Here is a 24,847-nt window from a genome sequence, read left to right as displayed (position 1 = left end):
TGGCCGATTGTGTCGACGCAAGCCGATTTAATCGGTGGAAAAATCGGGAAGATTTTCTATGTGGTAGTCTGTCTACCACTAAACTTAGGATAAGTCGCACCTAGAACGGGACATGCTCGTCGCAGAGTCGCACGATAGACGAACTGAATTTAAAATCGTTATGCACAAAGTGTTGAAAAAAAGATCCTAAAAAAATTATTTTGCGAGTTGCAAACTTTATTTGAATTTTCGCATTGAGCTACCATCGTCGCACCCCTCAACTCTGCTATAAAAAATGTTTTGTTGCCTGTCGAAAAGTGAGCTCGATCGTTCGTTTGACAGAACAGTATAGACGGAACGAAACTGTTTTGTTTTCTATCGTACCATGTGTTTTCTCCGGTCGTTTGTTTCTCGTCCGGTGTGCTCTTAAAATTATTAGTTTTTAAAGTAATAAAATTCCACAATTGCTAGTGTTTGCAGTCAAATCAAGTTTTCTCAAGAAACAAGCGATTAATATAGCATCTCACCATGCAACAGGACGAGGTAAGTGTGTACTATTACTTTTCTGCGCCATGCACTTCTAATTTTCAATCCTTTCTCCCGTAGATCGTGTGGAGCATCATAAGCCGACAGTTCTGCTCGTACCAGGTAAAAACACAAACCCAGAACTTCTGCCGCAATGAGTACAGCCTAACGGGACTGTGCTCCCGTAAAGCATGCCCCCTAGCAAACAGCCAGTACGCCACTATCCGCGAGGAAAACGGCATCATCTATCTGTACATGAAAACAGCCGAACGAAATGCCTTCCCCTCCAAACACTGGGAAAAGGTGAAACTGTCGAGGAACTACGAGAAAGCCATCTATCAGATCAACGAAAATCTACTGTACTGGGATCGGTTCGTTCGGTTGAAATGTAAGCAACGATTCACCAAAATTACCCAGTATCTGATTCGAATGCGTAAGCTTAAACTGCGCCGACAGAAACTGTTGGTCCCGTTGGCGACAAAGATCGAACGGCGGGAACGACGCCGCGAGGAGAAGGCACTGGTGGCAGCTCGGATCGATAATGCTATCGAGAAGGAACTGATGGAACGGTTGCGGAAGGGTGCCTATGAGGATATCTATAATTTCCCGCAGACGGCCTTTAACAAGGCACTGGAGGCGGAAGAGGTTGAAGATGAGGAAGATGAAGGGGAGGCGGAGAGTGAGCTGGAAGAGGAAGTGGAGAAGGAGATGGAGGTCGATGCGGATATGCAGCGGGAGTTGGAGCTGGATGAGGAGTTTGTGGAGGGGGATTCGGAGGATGATGATGATGGTGAGGAGATGGGAGAGGATGAGGAAGATGGGGATGCAGAAGGAGGGGAATCCGATGCCGAGAGTGAATCCGGTCGTAAGGAGCGGGTGGAAGTGGATAGCGATTTCGAATCATCTGATGAGGATATCGAGGTAAGTGTGGCGTGTTTTCAAAGTCTTCTACCAACAATTTTTGAGCAGACTCTCGTGACAAGTTGTTGAGCGGATAAGCGATAGTTTATGCCAGTTTTCCATGTTATTCGAGGGAAGAATAATGTTCAGCATAGATTTTTGAGAAAACGGTGCGCTTGAAACTAGTTTTAAAATTGAATTCAATTTTTGACGAACTAAGTAACGATAATCTATTTTTTGGACGAGAAAAACTAAATTGCAATAGTTTCTTCTCTCAAGTAGCAGGATTTATTCCAAAATATTTCGGGATATCTTTTGTTCAATTCTTTCAGTTCCGCGATTTCAAGTTCAAACTTGTGTTATGATGAGGGAAGAAGTTTCTAAAGAAAGTCATCTACCTCTGCCTTTAATAAGAAAAGGCGTCAAAATAATTGCAAGATTTGGCAAGAAAGTCTATCATAAACCAACAAAGAGCAAATTCTCGAATGTGAATTATTTCGAACTGCGGTTCTATTTGTTGCTTCATTTGAACTCACATTAAGAGCTGTGTTTCAAATACTTAGAGGTGCCGCCACGGCTTACGTTTCTGTGAGCCGTGAGTGCCGCTATGTGTCTAGCCGGGTAAGATTTTAGAATGGCAGTAGGCTATGGATTATAGAGACAAGTTTACGGAGAGTACATCTGTTTTTTCACTAGTGCAAAATCCGTTTCTGTGAAGTGATTCTAGATGTGGCTCCTAAACCACACAATCCGAATGCATTGGGTATGTTAAAACCAACAAACATTAATTTAAACTTGACAATTAATTGCAAAATCATTTTAATGGCAAAAAGCAAAATAAATAGGCAAAAGCCACTACTGCAGGCAGAAACCGATTCGCGCTGTCCTAGAGCCGAGACAGATGTATAACCGCTTCGAGAAGATAAAGGCGTGTGGCAGCTGCTTGAAAACTGGAAAGCATGTCCGGTTCGGAGGAGCAGGAAATGGCTTGGAGCCGCTGCGAAGTCGTAGGAATGGCATAAACTGCTACAAATTGCAGAAACAAAAGCAGAATAAGGCAAAAAAAACCTCGAGGTTGTTACGATGTTACCATGGTAACGATACTCACTCGTGAGCAATAATTTTTTCAGATTGAAATACACCTTCAGTCACAGCCTGCTGAGAATGAAAGGTTGGAACATCACCTCATTGAAAACAGCATTAATCATCATACGCGGCCCTTACACGTTCAATATTTTCGTCAATACGAGTATTGACGATATTGTTACAATATTTCAGTCCCGTTTGAAATCCACATCGTCAATATTTTTTTTTCCATTACACGTACAATACTTTTGTCAATACACTCTAGTATTGACAAAAATATTGAACGTGTAAGGCCCGCTATAGACGTGGGTTCGTAACGCATTATTGACAATTCTTGAGCGTTTTTTCAAAACGTCATATCTGCAATGAGTTACTCTCTTTGTTTGCTTTCTCTTCTGTTAATAATTCGGTCACTTTAACATCTATCCCTCAGCTCTTTGCATAATATGCTAGTTAAAACTACCGGCTTTCCATCTGTACTGTAAAATAATTGAAAAGTGTTATAGTGACGCCGTAAAAATCGAAAGAGAAAGTAAACAAAGAGAGTAATTCATTGCAGATATGACCTTTTGAAAAAACCCTCAAGAATTATGCTACCAAGGAATTCAGGGAAAAACTTCTGCACAAGGAGACACTTTCGCTACTACAAGTGACCCGGATAATTTGGAATCATTTGATAAGCATCAGGTCCATATCGCAAGGATTACTTTCTTTGGAACGGGCTCGAGAGAACGCACACCGTTTGATTGAAGGTGGCAAGTTAATAATCTTGCTATCGATCTAAACAGAAGACACATTATTGGAATGATCTACCCGATTCCTGCTCTATTACGCATCACCGTTCTGTGCCATTCACATTAAGCTGTAAATATTTCGCGTTTTTAAACAGGTTTATCGGTTTAGATAGGTGTACCATTCCTCGGCTAACAGCAAATAATCCAAAAGCACCATCCACTCTTGCTGTGGAGCATAAGCCGAATGAGTATTGCTCTTAGTCACATCCAACAGGAAGGAAAATCAGCATAGTGTGGGAAACAAGAAAATCTCTGCGAGCCGCAAATAATCCGTTTATTCGCCACCACGCGTTTTGAACGTTCCAAGAAAGCTCTTTTCATTGACCAAGAGTTAACAACCGCTGCAGGAGCAACCAGTGTTAACACCGGTAGAACTCGTTTGAAGCCAATTAAATCGGTACTATAAAAGTTAAAATTATCCATCGTCTCACCAGACCTGGATAAATTGAAGCAAAACCCGGGGGACGATCCAAAATCCGTGGTTTACAGGTAAAATCCGACGAAGTGACATCGCTCATTTGAAGAAGATACCTGAAAATACTTCATCAACACTAAAGGAATCTTCAAATAACCCACATGAATTTGGTCGGAGCTCTCAAGTATACGAAGAGAGTTTTGCAGGGTATACAGATAATTATAATCGCTTATCAATCGCCTTTTCTCTAAAAATTTCTATCAAAGTCCATAAAAACAGATTGTTAAATCGACTTCCAATGTTTCTATAGAATATAGAAAAGCAAGAAGGGTTTCGGATCACAAATCTGATCCTATTTTTATACCGCTTCGTTTTCGTTAACACGTTACATCAGATTGTTTTTCATGCTATACAATTGACTATGTTCAATTGGCACATTCGCATTATTGCCCACCGCTAGATGGCATTATATGAATCAGTACGCTGAGTGGTGACGGTAAAAAATTCACTCCATATAGAAACAAAATTGTTTTGATTAGGAAATTATTTTTTTGTGTCAGTTAGTTTAAGACAATCCTATAGCCTCAGCAAATAACCCTAGTGATAAAATTACTTAATATCGAACGTGGTTTGATTCGACAGGGGCTACAGAACTTTTTGGCAAATTGGGGTATTCAATTCACCCATGGTACGATTGTCTGTGAGTTAGAGCTATTTCGGTTGGACATTCCGCGCCCTAACACAAATATTACACATTTTCAAGCCTGTTTTGTATAGTTATTATACTGTTTCTTAAAAATCGAATGAAACTGCTTTCATGAATTACTAAAAACTGCCATGTTCAAAATTGGTGAATTACCTTATCTAGCTTTGCGCAAAAAAGTAGATCTTGTTCTACCCATAAAATTCTATACGATCACTCTGTGAAGCATCGAAACAAAACAAAAAAAAAATGTATGACGCATACCCATAACCTCCCCATCCACGAACCAGTAGGTAGGTAGGATCACAGAACGTGTGAATAACTCACCAGCAGCCAGTAGCAGCAGCAGCATCGTGTTACGTTGCGCGCACATGCTGGTATGTTTCCGTGGGCTCTCTACCGGGGTGTACCTTTACTTTGTTAAAACCCTTTTCTGCCGGCAACAGTCAGTTGTTCGCGCGCCGCGATCCATTCCGCGCGTGGTCTCGTAAATCGCTGTTGTTTTCGTGTTGTTCCGCGTGTTCCGATTTGCGATCCATAGTTTCTAGCTGCAATCAACATATCTGCAGGCAGACCATTTGGTGCATTTCCCCTTTCGGTGCATGTGTGTGTGGTTGCATGTGCTTTGATAAAGGGGAATAACAAGTGAATACCGGCGTTTTGGTTCTTTAGAGGGGAAATCGAACCCGATCGCGTTCAGTTTTAAAGTGTAAACGAACGATCTTGATCGATTCGGTTCGTCGCGTTTGGACTCGTTGCGATCTATTCTATAGTTTTCGCTTATGACGGGGGTGGTTTAGTTACGTTGTGCTAAATAAGAATACGTGTCTGTAAATAAATTCTGGCGATAGATAAGTGCTGGAAAAGGGGCGTTGTGATAAATGTTGCAGACAGAATTAATAAGCACTAGGCGCAGGAAAGTGAATCTGTGATATAATAACGAGAAGAAAGCGGTTTGAGTGTAAATTTATGCATTGTTCCACAATCTTCTGTGTTGCAAAAGGTTAGTAATGCTACTCTAGGCAGCGATGACAGGTGTCATCTTCTCTAACAGTAAAGAGTGAATTTTTGGCTTTCGTCCTTGAGTAAGAAAAACCTGCATGATTTCGGTCTGGAAGATAATGTATTTTTCGGGTGTACCCCATTAGGAGTAAATTATGATGTTGCTATCACTTGAAGAATCTTATTTTTCGATTATGGCATTGGATAGTAAGAGCGTGATCTCGTTGAATTACACTGGAAACTGACCAAACCCGATCAACATTTTCATGCCTCCGTATAAACTAGAATAGATCCTTGTTCAGATAAAGGAAGCAGACCGATATGCAATCGATTAATTACACATATGTTGATATCTATATCTTTGTGTTGACCTCGAGAAAATGTACAATAACAGTACTAAGGAAGAAATGTGAACTCGTGTGTGTAAAAGCGAAGCGAATCTTTGAATCGAGTGCTCAGAAACATGACTCAAATATACTCATTACCTTTGTTTCAAATCAATCTCAATTGTTTTTGGGTATGCCGTCGTTAGGTTCCTTGCTGTATTCAGAAGTCGTCTTCAATTTGTTTGTCGTCAGCCCCACAAAGACTCCTCATGTCCCTTCAAGTTGGTCGTATTCACCTTGCTCACTGTGCACCTCCTGGTACCTGTCGGATTAGTTTCGGGAACCATCTTATCGGGTTGTCGTCCGTCATTCTGACGACATGCTCCACCAACCGCAGCCTACCAATTTGCTGTGTGGAACTGTTGCAATTCGTGATTCATACGTCTCCATATTGCGTCTTTCATCTGCACGACTGAACCCAGCCGTAGATAGTTCGCATCACTTTCCGTTCAAAAACACTAATAGCCGTAAGCTCAAACGCGTACTAACTATTTTTAAACCGGACTAACTTTTAAACCGGCCTAAACTATTTGGTAAGCTTTAACCCAACGGTGCTGTCATTTATATGGCTGCGTTCTGATCTGCCATACACAACAATGTTAAAAACAACAAATTCATGTTAAAGAAAATGAGTAAATTAGACAACATGGAGAATTGTTTTTCATTCCGATATTTTCTTGCAGTAAAATAGCTTTTCTTCGTCATATATCTCGTTCCATAGCGTGTGAGAACAATTTTGTCAACATGTAACTGATATGTTTCTGAACTTAGAACTTTAACTTGGTGGATAGTTTATAGTTGGCCGATGATGTACAGCATTTTGTAATGACATAATATTTAATGCACAGAAGAAAATAAGTTTGAAGTGGTTGAACCATCGTTTGTAACTGGTGCTATGATAGTTATTTTAAACTTTGATTGAAAAATTGGTTGAAATATTTCAATTTGAATTCAAAATGAACTGTGAATATCATTTTAATTGAACACGATACCTGTCGACACGAGGGGAGAATATTTATATTCGTTTCAAGCTAATTTTCACAAGTTTGGAATAAATATCAATTATAAATAAAGGTTAGATCACACTCTGCGAATTAAAATTGTACTCGTTTTTTTCAGCGAAGCTTAAATAAAATGTAAACAAAGGTCAAACAAAAAATTAAACTTTGACAGAATGATCACAAGTGTTATGCATCAATGCAGATTGGAACGATTTTATTTGCTAACAAAATTTCTACGATTTTATAAATACACAGAAATGAAAGTTTTGAGCATCCTAGTAATATATTTTTACGAACAAATATATTGATCGCCGTTGCGTTCGCAATCAATTTTAAAATATTTTTATTTGGATGTTTTATGTCAGTTTATTCATATAGGTAAAATGCGCATATTTAAAATCTTTTATTTAATCTTTGCTTAGGGTATTTATGGAGTTACTTTGTAAGCGGTTAACATTCTGATTCAAAGAATGAAAATAAGAAAATTTATAAAATAGTGCATTTTACGATTTACATCCGATTGTCATTTATTTGGATCTATCCAATGAAAAAAAAAACTATTTTTTAGTTATTCACTTTCTTTGATGTGAGATACGACAGATATATGGGCAATAATTCGTGATAACATGTTATTGATTTATATTAAGGAATAAACTGATCCCACTTATTTTCACAGCGATATGTAAAAGAAAATAATCAAAACAATTCTTATTGCAGTTTTGATTCTAATTCGCAAAAACAACTTAGATCTGAATATGCGATAATCGATTCGATATGTCCAAATGCTCTCCTGTAACTCTTCGATGAGCAATTGGAATCAAGCGTGTAGAGAGAAGGAAAGAACAGAGAAATCAAAAGTACAGGTAAATATAGTTCGACGATGATTGTCTTTCCTACCAGTTAAAACTGGCTTATTTAGGGATGTCCGATTTTTCCAATTAATCGATTAGTAGCTAATCGATTATTTTTTATATTTCTATTAATCGTAATCGATTAAAACCAAGAAATAATCGATTAATCGAAGTAATCGATTAGTTTAAAAGTTTTTCTGAGAGCAGTAACAGAAAATACAAAACGTCCATCTCAATCTGATTATGATGATCGTTCACTTAGGTATACAGAAGAATTTCGGCGAATGGCTAATACTGGCTTCACAATCTTCTACACAGGGCCGTCTTTAGACTACTCGGGGCACCTTGGCACTATTGAGCTAAGGGTCCCTTTAACTGAATTGGTATAAACAGCTGTCGAGAATGAGCATGATCCAAAACTGATTCCCAGCATCAAAGAATCACTTCTACCTCATGCCATGCTGAGACACTCTTTCATATTTGAGCCAAATCAGTCAACCGTGTCGAACATATTCAACAAAATATAAAGTGGGATTCAAAGTTTATGGAGAACAAAGACTATTCCAGATTTTCACAACCTGATGTCCAAATATTGTCGAAAAAGAAAGATAATCTGAGTGCATCTTAAAAAGTTATTTGTTTTCCTGACCGATCTGACCTGTAGTAGCAAACGGCCTAACACACTATTTGCGGCGGTGGGAGTTCGAACTCAGGTGAGCTGCGTACAGTGTAGCTGACCTACCAACTACGCTATAGTCTTCCCAGATGGTGTAATCTGACCACCCAACCAGTATTCCACTTTGCTTACAGATGGCCGAATTTTATATAATAATAACAGAATCCCTATTGAACAAACTGTTGTGTCGAAGACAGCCATAACACGATCTTTATATACGTGGTGTACCAAACGTTGCACTGTTATTAAAAATAAATTAAAACTAGAATGGAAATGTTGGATTGACGTTTGAATTGGTTCAATAGTGATGAAATGCTTCGTTTCCTGCCGCTCTGATGCTTTTTAAAAATTTTGATCACACGGGATACGGTGCAATGCGTGATTTCGAGCTGCTACTGATCTGAGTGAAGCAATTTTTTAAAATATAGTCTTTAGAATTATTTTATAATCAATGCTAAATGTGGGCCCCCAAAATCTCGGGGCCCCTGTCCTTGGCCCAGTCTTCCCATGCATAAAGACGGAATTGCTTCTACCAAGTTTAATTTAAAGGATCCTTTATCAGAATTCATAGAACTTCTCATGGATCTAGTATCTGTTGGAGAGGCGCATATAGTGTACCTAAACCTCTCCTTCTCTTCAGACAGTTTGTGGCCGGTACTGTTTTAAGCCTTTTCTTGCTTGAACTCAGGACAACCTAAGAGTATTTATAGAGCGAATCCGGCACGAATGACAACGTTCAATTCGTAATCCCGCGGTTGATCTAATCTTTCCAACTGATCTGTTCAAATTATTCAAATATATGATCGTGAATGTAAGACTTCCAAAAACGTAAGTTAATGGTGTTTCAACACCCCCTAGAAGTGAATTTCAAAGTTAAAATTGGCAGCACAATATATTGTTGCTCTTTGACCTATGAATTTCAATGCTAATTAGTATTTTTGGTTAAGTTGTAGTTTGAAGCCGCTTGTCGCCAAAATGAAATAAATAAATTAAAATTAAAAAATTACGCGCGTTAAAAAAATTAATCGACCAATAATCGACGCTATCTAATCGATTATCCGATAATCGTTAAATTCGTTAATCGATTAAAAATTAATCGATTAGTTTCCATAATAATCGATTAGTTCGATTAATCGAGAACTAATCGGACATCCCTAGCCGCTTATTTATTGCCATCTTTATTGCGAGCAAGGAGAGCCACATTGATCCAGAAGAAAGCCGAAGAGAGGATTGAAAATAACGAAGTATGCGCAAGAGGAGCATGTCATATTTTTGTCTTTTTCCGGTAACATGATGCTGCCATTTGCATTACTGCGTTCTGATCGGAAATACACGGCAATGTTAAAAACCGTAGAATGAGGTTAATAGAAAATTCACTGTTTATGCCATTTAATAGTCTGATGTATTTATACATTAAATACATAAAAATTATTTAATACATTAAAATTATTTAAGATTCAAGTGGCTAATACTACGTGCACACAACAAGTAAAAACGTGTTTTAACGCTATCTCGATAACATTTTTCTTGTTGCTAATTATTATAACGTTACTCTGTAGTGGGAACGTGGTATAAAACGTTATTTCGCTATTTTGTCAAAAATGGTGCATACTATCGTGAATGTTATAGAGTTGTATTGTTAGTCGCTAGTCTCTCCAAGGATTGAAAGAGCTTCTCTAACATTATATTTAGTAGTCAGACAGTTCAGCTAAATCTGACTATTTCAAATTAAATCAAATGCTTACAGAACAATAATGGAAGCTTACCTTTATTGGAAACGTTTGTATTAGTTGCTGTTCTGTAGCACATGAAAAAGTCAAAAACAATTATTTATTTGCTTCAGATAATTATGTGGTCATTGGAAAAGACATCTGACATTTTAGCCTGGTGGGGCTTATTATACCATCCTACCCAACTATTCCACTAACCATGTATATAGAATTTGGCAGACATACTTTCCTGAAAATGAAGTAATTCAAATTATCAGCACGATTACCTAACCAATCCTGAAATACCAAAAGTTCAGTAATTGAGCTGAGAATTTGACAACTTCAAAAGGTGATTTTCAACGAAGTAAATCTGTCAAATGGGTTAAATCCAAATTGCTGAGCTTTGAACATCTTGGATTGCTAAAACGTTCATTTCAACGAAATTTTGCGACATCGCGCGAAAATTGAGAAAGCTTCAAATCCCGGTTACAAAATAATAAATTACAATTCATTACTTCCTATAGTCTGCAATCTGTCTGATAATCAATTGACAGATATAACTTAACAAATTGAACCTGACACTTGATGCAGACAGTGAATCTTCTGGAGGCACCTCGACAAAATGCGGTGTAAACCGTAACTCAAAATTTCCTGGACCAATCGTACTGAATTTTACACAGTTTTTCTTCTTCACATCATTGCCCAGATAACTACAAAAGCTTTTTGCAAAATGCTTGATATTATTATTTTTTTCAATAGCATTTTCATCGTTTTTTAGCAATAATCCGACTTTGGCTTCAAAGTGCTACGAAAAGTTCGAAAATCGACCAAGAAATAAAAGCTCCATTAGTCACTTGTGGAGTGATTTTAAAAACAACTATGCAAATGTATCAACGATTGGTCCATCAGATTTTGAGTTATGGTGCACACCGCCAAACCAGTTTTCGACGTGGCACCTGACTGAATAGACAATCTTTGCATCGAAAAAAATAAGGAATCCAATTTTCTGCGATAATACTTTACACAACCCCCTTAAGTTCCGACACGATTTAGGCGATTCTTCCACATTCAACTTTTTGTGTCATTTTTCCAAGTCATCTATCCAGCCTCAACTTTCACAACTTCTTTCAAACCCTATGCATTTCTGTTCTATCACTAAGAATTAAACGACAATTTGTTCTACAGTGGAAATGCTAATCGTCCAAGATCTGATGGAAAATTATAAATAGTGAAACAAGCAAGCTTCGATATAATTTAAATAACGATCAAAATGAGAATATTTGTAGCAGATTGTTTGCCGTCATAGTGTTACTTAGGTTGTATCGCATGGCTTTATTTATAATCTTTTATTTAATTATAGTTTGGATTCTTTCGAAAGCAGTAAAAATGTAAGAAAACTTCCACTTGCGTATTGTGCTCTTTGTGAGAAGATATAACTAGAAAAGTGTACACATTGTGATTTTATATTCTTTTCTTTTTCTCTAGTTAAACTAACTAAAAAATTGTGGGTAAATTAAACAGCTTCACTCATTTTGATAGCCATAAGTAGACTAACAAACGAAAACATTTTTTTTTTAATGCAGCTCTGCATTCAATTATAAAATTTCGTTCTACGGTTTGTTTCAAAATGATTCGACTTCTGCTAACCTGCAATATAACTCTTCGACATGGCATTTTCAAATGAGCGTGCAGCACCTTATGGATAGGACGATAAAGAATATAAAAAATGACATTTTAAACTCGATTATACCTGTTTTTCGTACGGGATAAAACTTGCTTACTTGCCCTAATATGGTTTGTGTGCAACATGGGCCATAATATTGCACATAAAGGTCGAAAAGTTGATTCAAATTATTGAGATGTATGCCAGAGGAATATGGCGCCCCTTTACACTGTTTTCATTTGGCTTCAGGATGCAGCCATTTCTGCGATGACAGGTACTAACGTCTTAGACCGGACTAAACTCAGGCCTAAAATCAAAGATAGTACCGGGCGGCGGTACCAACTAGCTTCAAGCTTACCGCTATAAAAGCGCTTTAATCTCCACCAACATAGTCCAGGTTTCATGGCCATAGAGGACAATTGCTCTAATGAGTGTTTTGTAGCCGATAGCGTACTTTGTTTGACCGAAACGCCTTTGGAAGCTCAAAGTATCAGGGGCGGCGAAACGCTTTACGCCCAAGTGGGTAGAAAGCATAGGGTGAGGGTCCATTAGTAAGGATTTTTTCCCTTTTCGCAATGCACACGCTTACATTACATTCACATTAAATCACGTTCGTTTATGTAAATGGAATTGTGGTACAGCGATGTTTTCAAATGTGTGTAGTGCGAGATACATGCGCTGCACATCTAAATTTTTTGAAATGGTTCAAAATTTCGAGTGGACCCGCCCGGTTATTTTCGAGTGGGTAGTACTATCCACGCTTTCCGCCGGCCCTGCAAAGTATTATCAGTGGACCAGTGAACCGCTTTGTTTCAACATTCAGTCGGATGTATGTCTCCTCCATAGTCTCAAGAATACGTGTCGCTATATCAACGTCGTAGGTGAAGCCGCACCACTCGTGTCAATCGTCGCTCTTCCTATCATACCTTCCAAAGCGATATAGAGCGGTAGACAAGATATCCCATCACCTTTTCGTAGCTCTTTCCGAGATTCAAAATGACTCGAGAGTATCTCTGATACTCGGACGTAATACATCACTCGATCCATTGTCGTTTTGATCAATCGCGTTATTTTTTTTCGAGAATCCGTTTTCGTACATTATATCCCATAGGTGATCTCGATCGATTGCCCCATATGCGGTTCTGCAATCTACAAACAGGTTGTTTTCGCGACATTTTGTAGGTCTTGTCAAATCGTGAATATTCAGTCCGTAGTATCACCTTTTTATACGGGACATACTACGTCCTCCATCCAATCCTCCTATTTCTTCGAGATCTCCGAAATCACCCAGTGGAATGCTCTAGTCAAACCTTGATTCGGTATTGCTATCTATAGCGGTTCGAATGTTGCTTCAGCTATTCTCAAGAGCAGCCGCGCCTAGCTTCTCGTCCGTTGGTAGCTTGTACGCCGTCGACAGCATTGAGCGCCGTAGATGCAAACATTTGTAATGTCGGAGAAGAATTTTCCGTTGACTGGAACGTGATCCAATTGGTTCTCAGTTTGTTGATCAGACGATCTACAGGTAGCCCTTTGGATACCATTACGGGGTAGACGGTGCGTCGAACTACAGTTCTTCTGGAGGCTGCGAAGTTCATTTGTAACGGAGTTCAGACTGACCGATCCGACCATCGGCAAAGCACGTTGATGATGCTGTAGTTGAAGAAGCGGTCTTTCATACTCACTATACGCACGTCCTTCCACTGATCTCTGCCACTCACGAGTTGGAGCAATGCTCTCTTGATTGTTCATAACGTGGTGTTTTCTGGGCGGCCGCAAAGAGGCATGAGATAAGAGCTTGTAAATACTGGGAAGTATTCACAATTTGATGACCAGCACACACTTGCTGTGATTCGTTTAACATACATGGATGTTGCCATAAAAATATATAGGAGAAAAGCTCATGAAATAAAGAATGAAAAATTTCATTAAAATGTTTATACAAAGATTCCTGATTCTGCACCGATTTCCTCCCGTGTTATTCGGTACAATTTATTCATTTATTTATAATTAATATCAAAAAACACAGTGTAGTCCTAATGATAATTTCCTAATCTATTTAAAAAGTCAGATTGTAATCTGCTACGTGGAATGTGAAGGTTGAACTCGGATGACACTCTTTTAAAAGTTCGCTGCAAACCAAAGATGGCACCGTTAACTCCATAGTTAGTCCGGCGAAGATGTAATCGAAGGAATATATTATTGCGAAGGACACGACGGCGAATGTTCATATTTATCGCACTGAGAAGCAGTGGGGCAGTCAATTCGATCTTACAAAACATCCGAGATCGTCATAGCACGGGATAGATCCCGCCGCACTCGCTCGCGATGTATCGAATCCAACAAACAAACCACAACTTTCGTAACTTAGTGAGGGTTGTTCCAAGACAGTCGACGAAGGGCGAAACGAACAAATCTGCGCTGTGCTGTCTCAATTCAATGTGCACTGTTGAGATAATGAGGATTCCCCACAACTGAACAATATTCCAATGTTGAACGAACGAGTGTGCATAGGAGAGATTTCAAGCAGTAAATAACTCCAAACAGTGTGATGCCTTTACGACAATATAGCTGATATGCTGCTTAAACGTCAGTTGTTCATCGAGAAAAACTTCCGAGATCTTTGACACAATTCGCTCTGTCGATTGATGATTCTGCTAGACAGTATTGGTAATCGAATTGGTGTTTTTTTCCTCAAGAACGTAATGAATGACCGTGCATTTCTTGGGATTTAGGGTCATTCGGTTGATTTCGTACCATTCCGCAAAGGTTACCAGTTTGCGTTGAAGAAAAACTGCGTCATCAGTATTCCGGGTTCGGTGGTATAATTTCGGGTCGTCAGCGAAAGACAACCGTGGTCCTTCTAAACGAAAGTTAACGTCGTTGAAATACAGGAGAAAAATCAATGGACCGAGGTAGCTGCCTTGCGGAATACTAGATGAAGCGAAGAACTCTTCGGATACACAATCTTCTATTATGACTGCTAGACGACGATTACTGAGATACGATTGCATCCAACGGAGAATATTAGCACCAAAGCCAAGTCTATCCAACTTTGCCACCGCAATAGCTTGATTATTCTTGTCAAAAGCAAGGTCCGTATAGATAACGTCAGTTTGAAGGCCGCCCGACTTGGCTTCTGTTACATAGGTTGTGAACGTAGAAGATTCGCAGATGCAACTAAAGCTTCCACTAAAAGAGAGCCAAAGTTCACCGATTTTGGTGGTGGGTCCACCAGTGATTTATCAATAAGTATAAGATGGCTATATACAGAAAAAAAAATGACAGCTTCATCATTTTGTTTACGACAGCCATAGCGAATATTTAGTGGAGCAAATACGTTCCATGGTTTATAATTACGTTATGGAATTTGCGTTTCGACTTCGTCTCATCAGAATCCGACACTAACTTAGTACCAAGATTAAGCTAACGCCGGATTGGTGCTAGCTCCAAAAACGGAAACGCTAATTGTGTTTCTAAGCAAACCCCTTGTAAAGCGTGATGTACCGCAAGAAGAGGACTTCATTTTAAGCTGTTGAGAACTGGTGAAATGAGAGCAGTGAGCTAGCGTCAATCCGGTGCTAGCTTGGTCCTAGCACTAAATTTTTCTCCTGAAGGCGAAATACATCATAGTTTTAATGACCACCCTGGAGCGAAGAAGTCCGTCATCGTAACGCACTTTGTGTCGACCGGATACTGCCAAGCGTTCATATACAAGATCATGGCACGCTCCGATGAGATGGAAGTCAAGGTAGCAAAAATTTTCCACGCCTTAAGTCAGGAGGTTGGCGCGACCAGCCAGATCGTGAAAAGAATTTGGCCAACATGGACATCGCTATGAGGAAGCGGAAATCGAGGCCGGCCGTGTCAGAGGCGCAAGTGACCATACCAAGGCAACAGCTGAAGGTGATGAATGTCTTCCCTGCGAACAGCAACGTGGTTGTGATCATGGAGGACGAGACGTACCTGACGCTGGACGGCATTGATTGATAGTGGACCGGCTATTTCACGTTCCCTACGAAGGAAGTGAGCAGCGACGTAGAATGCATCTCCCACCTGAAGTTCTTTTATGGCTGACAAGTAGTGAGAAAGCGTGTCAAAGTCGGTCTTCTTTTCTTTGCAACTTGCAGTAAACGGGGAGATGTACAGCATGAAATACAAGAAGTTGTAACGTACATTAAGAAACCACCCAAAGGACGATGTAGTGTTCTGGCCGGATCTGGTCTCGACTCATTACACGAAATGGAGCGGAGAGGAGAGCGTTTGAATCGTCTTTAAGAACGCCAACCTTCCTAGCGTGAAACAAACGAATCTCAATTGATAATTTTTGAGCGAGACTGAAGCGAAGGATCTATTCGAACAACTTCGTGGCGAAACCGAGAACTTATCATTAAGGCAACCAGAGAGCTGAGGAATATGCCAATATCTATCATTTCGACGGGTATGACCAAAGTTTCGGCCGCCCGAATGGAAATGGTTCGTTTTTGTAAAATTTCTTATCGTTTTTTTCTCGATCCATCCGGAAATTATCTCTTTTATTTCACTGCTAAAAGCACTGCTCTTGATGTAAAACATACACAGACACTCTCATAACTGCCCGTTAAGTGCACACGAAGCTCCGGAGCGGAACAGTTTATCGTCAATGGTGGTTGAAGGTTCTTTCGAAATTGTAGGCGTACAGCCCGATTTTTATTTGTCGAAAAAAGCCAATTTCTGTACTGTGTGGCGAATCCGTTTCACAGAATGCTACCGAACGAATAGACAGCTCTACTGAAGCATCACACAACAAGCAGGATGTATCTTGGTTGACGATGAAGCCTATTGGAAAGCCGATTTCAAACAACTCTAGGGGCTAAAATTCTATGAAGATCCTGCTCGCCGCAAGGTTTCTGGTATTTAAGTTTGTTTTTGTGAAAAAGTTCGTTAACGAATTTATGATTTGGCAAGGAATCTGTTATTGTAGCAAGAAAACCAGTATTTTTTTGATCGATAAGACTATGGAGCCAGAAGTATACAAAAGGGAGTGCCTCAACAAACATATTTTATCCTTCATAAATACCATAATTTTTGGTCAGATCTAGCCACAGTTGTCATTACAGCAAGGACGTGGTGCAATGGTATAACGACAGAGAAACGGACGATTGGCAAGTTTCACTTACTCGATGCTCGCCAACTGGTCTTCGTTGATCTCTCGGGCTTCTATAGCATGGCGAACAGTGATAAGCACACCACCACCTGATGTCTTATGGTTGTTAAGGGCGTTACGGTCACAGCGGTAGACTTCTAATGCTAATAAGATTTGACGATCTTCACGCAGTGAGCAAATGCGTGCCAATGTCAGAGTGCCGACTATAAGTTATAAATGGCAAATTTAGTGGTAAAGTGGCATAAGTTTGATCAATTGCGTCCTTCGCTGCTTTTTTCACAACAAAGCAAATGGCAAGCACTTTGAAACAACTTCATCAATGGTATGAATGAAATTCCAAGCCGATTCACGCAAAACACAACGAATGAATCTTTCTCGAAGTACGTCGAATATTAAATATAACCGAAGCGATTAAAACAAGTGACTAATCGGTGGGAATACACCAAACTATAATGATGGTCGGGTTTCATTTTTTCCAACCTGAAACCAAAAAATTGAAAAAAAAAATCCGTGCGCGAGCTAACCCGACAATTTATGCTTTATGAAACCCGAAATCGTTAAATGAAAAACCAACCCATACTCCCAAGGATTAATGATAGTAATGCTCTGAAAAAGTTGTAAATCGTTGACATCTCAACCGGAAAGGAGGCTATATCGGTTGACAACTCGTGGAAAATCTTTACCTGTAGTATTGCTCGAAGAGCAAATTTGAAAAAAATTAAAAAATGCCAATTCTACTGTCTTCACGACGCCACCTGTGTTACAGTTTGGCACGGTGGACAGGACACACAGTACTTTTGACCGATTCCTAGTGTTTTCATAAAAAATCATGTCATGTAGTCAAATGGCTGAAAGCATCTCGAAACTACGCAACTACGCAAGGAATATACAAATCTAGCGGCTCTTGGATAAATATATTTTAATTTTCATTAATGTTTACATATTTAAGACTCTTATGCTGATTTCGGTTTTAGATCAGAGTCGCCCTAGGTTCGCTCTAATATTTACAAAATCCATACAAAAGTGACAGCTCAGAGCGAACCTAGAGCGACTCGATTCTAAAAACGAAATCAGCATTAGTTTTTGGTATTGCCCCATCGTAAGTAGAACAGTCATTTATACAGATTTACATAAAAAACAGACAGGTCGTGCGAATTATTGTGTTGACAGATAAAGATTATTTTGAAGTACTTTCATTTTAAATTAGTTTTTTGATATTTGAACAATATTTCAACTCTTGAACTATAAAAATTCCAGATTCTTCAAATACCCGTCGTAACTTGCCGTTTACTGTAAAAGTAGTGTGGGTCTGATTGTAAGCGAATCCTGGCACCCCTGATTGAAAGTTCAAGTGCTTCCCCATTTCCGGATGACGAAACGTCATTGACATTTTGTTTCGCACTTTCCCCTCGGTCGACAGTCTTGCCTCCTAGCTCGTATCTTACGTAAATATATTTCAAAACTCACCAGAATCCGATCTGCTGCTGCACCGAGGCTAGATTCATGTACATAAAGCGATAAATGAGCATGAGATGCTAAATACAGCCATTTAATTTTAGACATCTGTAGAAGGCCTTGTTGCTTGGTAGAACTCACAGTCATGACCCCCTCCCCCCCCCCCTCGCGTAACCTATCTCAGATCCAAGCAACCAGCATACCAACACGGGTGCAGTGCAAAATCCAACGCGGAAGATGTGTGTGCGACTGCTTCTTGCCGTTCGTCACGCGCCGATATAATTATTATTATTGTGTACATTTGCTTCTCGGTACTACAACTACTGATTTCTCACCCAAAACCGGTGCTACTACGTATAGGATCAGATTTTAAACGGGCGGCGCGAGATGTGTAATAACGTTCTACGTTCTAGCGACGACTCGCGTCGCTTACCACCGAAAGCGTAACTCATTTTTAAGAATTTTTGCAAAACTGCCATCAATCGCAGCTTGCTGCGATAATAAAGAATGCAAACAAAATTGACGCAAACAAAAAAGGAGATTTTCCAGTCATCAATCCAGTCCACCATCATCATTGTCGACTGACTGACGGCTATATTAGGGTGATGTGTGCATTCCCGCCCGTATGTAATCTCTCAAATATAACCGGTTTTAATTACCGACTACTGCGTGTCTCCACTCATCGACCAATCGGTGCGGTGTGGAGTGGACGCAATTTGCAAATGTTCGACTGCGTCTACCCGGTGTAACATTCAAGGTCACCATCATAGCCTGGTTTGGTTGGCCGGTTACAGTTGAGTGCCCACTAAAGGTAGTTACTGTAGAGGTTACTGCATGACAGATCACGAGATATGTACCCCCCTACCTATAGGCTGCGGATACGCGAGAGAGAGAGGAGAGCTTTTCTGAACAGCAGCAACAACGAAAATAAGATCAGCAGGCTTTTGCTGATGCAAACAAGCAATCGAGTTTGGTTCCGCGTGCTGCTGTTGGTCTTGAACTTGACAGTGAGGTGTTCTGCACTCTATCCGGCTGGGTTGACCCTCGCGAATCATTAGCGTGCCGGTTGGGGCGGTGTAGCTGAGATGTGATTCGTGCGAGATTCGATCCAGAGTACGGATCAAAACTTGACTGTGCTGGTATTGTTCGATCGGGAGGTTTGTTTTTACTGCTTTTTGCACGCTTATTCGTAACAAACAGTGGTTTGAGGGTAATATTTACTTGAACGGAATGTATGGTAAATAAAATTATCGCCGGGCGTTGTTTAGTAGTTCGATTCTAGGTGGGGCGATAATTGACCGATCGATTCTAGGCACGTACAGAACTTTGTACTTATCGATGTATGTTACATTGTCACGTACTGACTGAGGAAATTATCCTACACTTCTGATCTGTATTTATTTAAATTTCTCTAAATAGGAATCGTATATGTGTTCAACTGGACAATGGCGATAATGTCCCGAGAACATGTCACACCAAAATTAAAGCTAAATCGACTCATCTTTTGATGGCAGCCATAAATTGAAATCAATTCTATTTTGTAAGCCGTTATTTTAAAAATATATTTTAGTCGGGACTGTCGTTGCATATGCGATGACATATGCATAGATGTAGGGGGATTGACCATTAGTGAAAAATTATTCCCGAGCTTGAGGGGTAAACCAGTTGTAAATAAGTGTTCTTATTTACACAAACTATTTCCAAGACTACACCTCCTATATAAGATAAAATCCACCTTCAAACCTCTAATCTAACCATTTCCCCTCTTTACCTTTATTTCCAAACAGGACATTGCCCCGAAGGTCACACCGCGCCTGCCGAAGAAACCAACCAGCACCGACAAAACACCGGCCGCCTCCACCAGCGGTAAGAGGAAACCGAAGAAACTACGCAAACCTCACCTGGAAATCGAGTATGAGGTGGAAACTGGCCCAACGCGGCATCGGTTACATCAGTGAGGTAAACCGGCGGCCTTCGTCTGATGGCGAATGTACATGGCGAATTGATGTTTTACTATTCGCCACGTTGCTGGCTTTATGGCCGAATGAATTAACACTGACTGTTTGTTAGAGGACAAAAAAGTGTCTGTGGAAGAAAGTTAAAAGATATAGCGATTATAATTCACTATTTGCAAAAAAGTCTCCGCCAACAGGCAAAAACTATTGCGATGACATGTTCCCGTGGTCAAGGTGAACGTCGTCGTTCGGTAATAAACGCCCATAATTAACCTTCGTTGTACTTCTAGCAAAGAGATGAAGCTTGATGAATCGTCGATTTGACTGCCAGCAGGGACGATACTTGCGAGTAAATGAATTCATTTCCCATACTGTTCACATAGGTATACCATTTTTGCTTGGCGCCTAAATTGAGTGAGGTTCTAACAGCTTGTCAGGTAATACATTTTGACTGAGATAAAGTTTAGAATCTGACTTAATTTTGCTTCAAACTAAAATCCCATACAAATGTATGATGTTTGAAAAATGTCGTTATCACATGCCACTAGTGTTCCTAGAATAAGTATAGAAACCTGTTGACATACTTGTACCCTACTCATCCTTTTTCTCTTACACTAGCTACCACGTACCATTATCTTGTTAGAATTCATACTCAGTACGACTCTCGTCGTTTTTCTGTTAAAAGGCACAAATACCTCTTATACTACTTTGCAATCGACGCCAATGATGTCGATTTAGTTCGCGATGCTAAGAAATTAAGATCTCGTGCAAGCTGCTCAAGCTTGCATAGAACTTGAAAGCTGCTTAAGCCGCTATTAGAACATAAAACGTATCGCAAAATTACTTAAAACGAGAAGCTTGTGCAGTTCTCTTATACGAACTTTTGGTTGCTTGGGATCTGTTCCTTTGCACACCGGACTGCAGAGCGCATCGTCCATCCAGTGTCATACGAATCAACTTGATCAGTTTTGTTTGACTGAGTCGTACACAATCTTGAGCTCCACAAACAGATGATGAGTTCGTTTTCAGGACTTATCGCATGGTTCGTCGTTGGTCCGTTCTTGTCGAAACTCGACTTTTTTGCTCAATCCGTGTATTTGATACGGCACATCACGTTAGCTTGGAAGTGCCAATTTTCAATGCTTTACATTTCCTATTACTTAACGCTAGATTTTTTAATTTTTTATTTGACCCTAAGAACTAAGGCACAGAGAACAGACGTCCATCTTCAGCATTCAACTTGTGTAAAATCTCTAACGGTTTCGAAGGTAGTTGGGATATCCAAACCAGGTGCGCTACTGTCGTCATGTTTTTTCATGAGTACGACAGAATTGACAGTGATTATTTCTCTACCCAGTCAAATTAGTCCGGAACCGGTTCCGACTTCCAGCATGAATTCCAGTTCAAATGCATCAACCGATAGAGTCGGAATCGGTTGTTTTCTTTGAACAAGATTCCATATTGAATCCATTCAGGATTTCGAACCGGTTCCAGAATGGATTTGACGGATAGTTGGGATAAGTCGTATATTAATTCAAATGTTTACGCACGTTTTTTAAATATTTTTGTTCGATCATGGATGTCTGTTAGCTGTGACTAAGCTGTCAAAAAAATATAAATATCGCGTGACTGAGCTGTTAAAAAAAATAGGCAATCATTCGGTAACTGCACTTTAACCGGGCTGCTTTTCAACTGGGCTGTACTACCCATGATCGCAAATCAGTCCCATAAAGATAGGAAATTTTATAGAAAATGGGACAAATATGGGTCAGCATAGTTAGAAAACTGTTAAACGTCAAAAATATATGTCAATCGTAATTTGACTATTTGATGTCAAAATTAGCTAAAGAGTCAAACCATTTTAAGAATAAGTTAGACAAAGGAATGACAATAAATATTCCATTAGTTTAAATTTGAAATATTTAATGGAATTATTGAGAAATGTCAGTTAGATATTTAAGGCATAACTTGAGGTAACGATTTGCCACTTTATAAAATCAAAAGAAAATCACTTACGCTTTTCTCTTTCTAGATTTGAGTATTTACTTGTGAAATGCTGTAATATCTGAAGAAGAAGTTAATCATTTTCGGTCGAAAAAAACACGCTGCATTCATGATAACCTAAACCCACATTCGCTCCTGCTCGTCAGAAAGCAGATGATCGTCAATTGCTAGTCCACTGATTTATTCATTTTTCCACCAAACGCTGAGCAAAAATTATGTGCAGAACATCCTTCCGACAAAACCTTCGAACGTGACACCATGAGTTGTGGAATGATAAGAAGCCAAATGGGTCTGAAGATTTTCGGAAGTTTGGCGAAACCAAAAAAGTTCTCTGCAACCGCTCAGAAGCTTACGTTTGTGGGATATTCGCCGGACCGTAAGGACCGTACAGATTCCTAGACAGAGTTACCCGGAAAACCATTATCAGTCGGGATACGAAATTCATCGAAGGTTTCCCTAAAGATTCTTCAATCACCAGTGACGATTACGACGTTGAGTTTGATGCGATGCTGAAGATGAACGATACTGAGTTACCCATTCCTGAAGAGGCGGATGAATTCGGCTCGGCAGCTGAAGAGCAATCGGAACAAGAGAGTGATTTCAAAGAATAGACTGACGATCAACCAATTGCTATTGAGAACGATACCAATCCAGTTTCGACCACAAATTTACGTTTATCCTGATTTATGTAGACGATATGGTCGTCTTTTGCAAATCGGAACAGGAGTTTCTCGAGATTGAAACTATGTTGAAGAAAGAGTAGTTGCGGTATTTTTTGGGCATTCACATTGCAAATGAGCTCGGACACTACACGTTCAGTCAGATGGGTTACATCGAGAAGCTTATTGAACGGTTTGGACATGAGAACGCAAAGCCTTCAAAGATTCCCCTCGACCCGGCATACATAAAACAAAAAGAGGAGAAGATATTGCCTACAGACTCGTCGTACCGCAGTGCAGTTGGCGGTTTGTTATATATCGCGGTTACCACAAGGCGGGATATATGTGTTAGTACTTCGTTACTCGCCAGGAAGATACCCAACACAACCGACGAGACTGGACAGAGGTAAAACGAACACTGCGATACCTTAACAGCAGCTGTACCGCGCTAAAGACACGGAAATTCTACGAGAAGTTGAACCGCTCGCGCAGGGGCCACGTACCACAGGCCGACATGTGCAGAGATACAAACGGGAATCTTCTCACGGACCAGTGTGAGGTGATCCAGAGGTGGCGGCAGCACTACGAAGAACACCTGAACGGCGATGCAGCAGACGACGAGGATGGCATGGTAACGCACCTGGGATCACGCGCGGAAGACATTACACTACCGGCTCCGGATCTCCAAGAAATCCAGGAGGAGATTAGCCGGCTCAAAAATAATAAAGCCGCTGGGGTTGACCAAATACCAAGCGAGCTACTAAAACACGGTGGCGAGCCACTGGCTAAAGCACTGCACTGGGTGATTACTAAGATTTGGGAGGAGGAGATTTTACCGGAGGAGTGGACGGAAGGTGTCGTGTGTCCTATCTACAAAAAGGGCGACAAGCTGGATTGCTGTAATTACCGAGCAATCACCCTGCTGAACGCCGCCTACAAGGTACTCTCCCAAATACTATGCCGTCGACTATCACCAATTGCAAGAGAGTTCGTGGGGCAGTACCAGGCGGGTTTCATGAGCGAACGATCTACCACGGACCAGGTGTTCGCTCTTCGTCAAGTACTGCAGAAATGCCGCGAGTACAATGTGCCCACACATCATTTGTTCATCGACTGCAAAGCCGCATACGACACTATCGATCGAGATCAGCTATGGCAGATTATGCACGAGTACGGATTCCCGGACAAACTGACGCGATTAGTGAAGGCGACGATGGATCGGGTGATGTGCGTAGTACGTGTCTCAGGGACGCTCTCGAGTCCCTTCGAAACACGCAGAGGGTTACGGCAAGGTGATGGTCTCTCGTGTCTGTTATTCAACATCGCGCTGGAAGGTGTAATAAGAAGAGCAGGGATCGACACGAGTGGTACGATTTTCACAAAGTCCGTTCAGCTACTTGGCTTCGCCGATGACGTTGATATTATTGCACGAAACTTTGAGAAGATGGAGGAAGCCTACATCAGACTGAAAAGAGAATCCAAGCGCGTCGGACTTGCCATCAACACGTCGAAGACAAAGTAAGTGGCGACGAAATCGAGGTGGTTGAAGAGTTCGTGTACTTGGGCTCACTGGTGACCGCCGACAATGATACCAGCAGAGAGATTCGTAGACGCATCGTGGCAGGAAATCGTGCTTACTTTGGCCTCCGCAAGACACTTCGGTCGAACAGAGTTCGCCGTCGTACGAAGTTGACCATCTACAAGACGCTGATTAGACTGGTAGTTCTCTACGGGCACGAGACCTGGACCGTGCTCGTGGAGGACCAACGCGCACTTGGTGTCTTCGAACGGAAAGTGCTGCGTACCATCTACGGTGGAGTGCAGATGGAAGACGGCACATGGAGACGGCGAATGAACCATGAGTTGCATCAGCTGTTGGGGGAGCCGCCCATCTGTCATACCGCGAAAATCGGACGACTACGGTGGGCCGGGCACGTAGCC

The 24,847-nt window shown here is 40.6% G+C and overlaps 1 protein-coding gene across 2 annotated transcripts in view; it reads left to right on the top strand.

Annotated features, from left to right (window-relative positions):
* The first annotated feature begins 334 nt into the window (after positions 1-334).
* The window catches only part of LOC131691151 (protein MAK16 homolog), a 47,437-nt gene continuing 22,924 nt past the window's right edge, over positions 335-24,847 (top strand). The window contains exons 1-4 of one of the 2 annotated variants that reach the window (XR_009305725.1): positions 335-522; positions 586-1,425; positions 20,076-20,477; positions 20,534-20,680. Coding sequence is in view for 1 of the 2 variants with exons in the window: in XM_058977357.1 (XP_058833340.1) it covers positions 508-522; positions 586-1,425; positions 20,076-20,246 (1,026 nt within the window). In the remaining variant the exon portion in view is untranslated. Of the gene's footprint in view, positions 523-585; positions 1,426-20,075; positions 20,478-20,533; positions 20,681-24,847 lie in introns of those variants that run through there. The other variant, XM_058977357.1, reaches the window with a different exon arrangement.

Source organism: Topomyia yanbarensis, chromosome 1 (assembly GCF_030247195.1).
Source record: "Topomyia yanbarensis strain Yona2022 chromosome 1, ASM3024719v1, whole genome shotgun sequence".
Taxonomy (NCBI): domain Eukaryota; kingdom Metazoa; phylum Arthropoda; class Insecta; order Diptera; family Culicidae; genus Topomyia; species Topomyia yanbarensis.
Note: the sequence above shows the minus strand (reverse complement) of the source record. Positions and strands in the feature narration are given on the sequence as shown.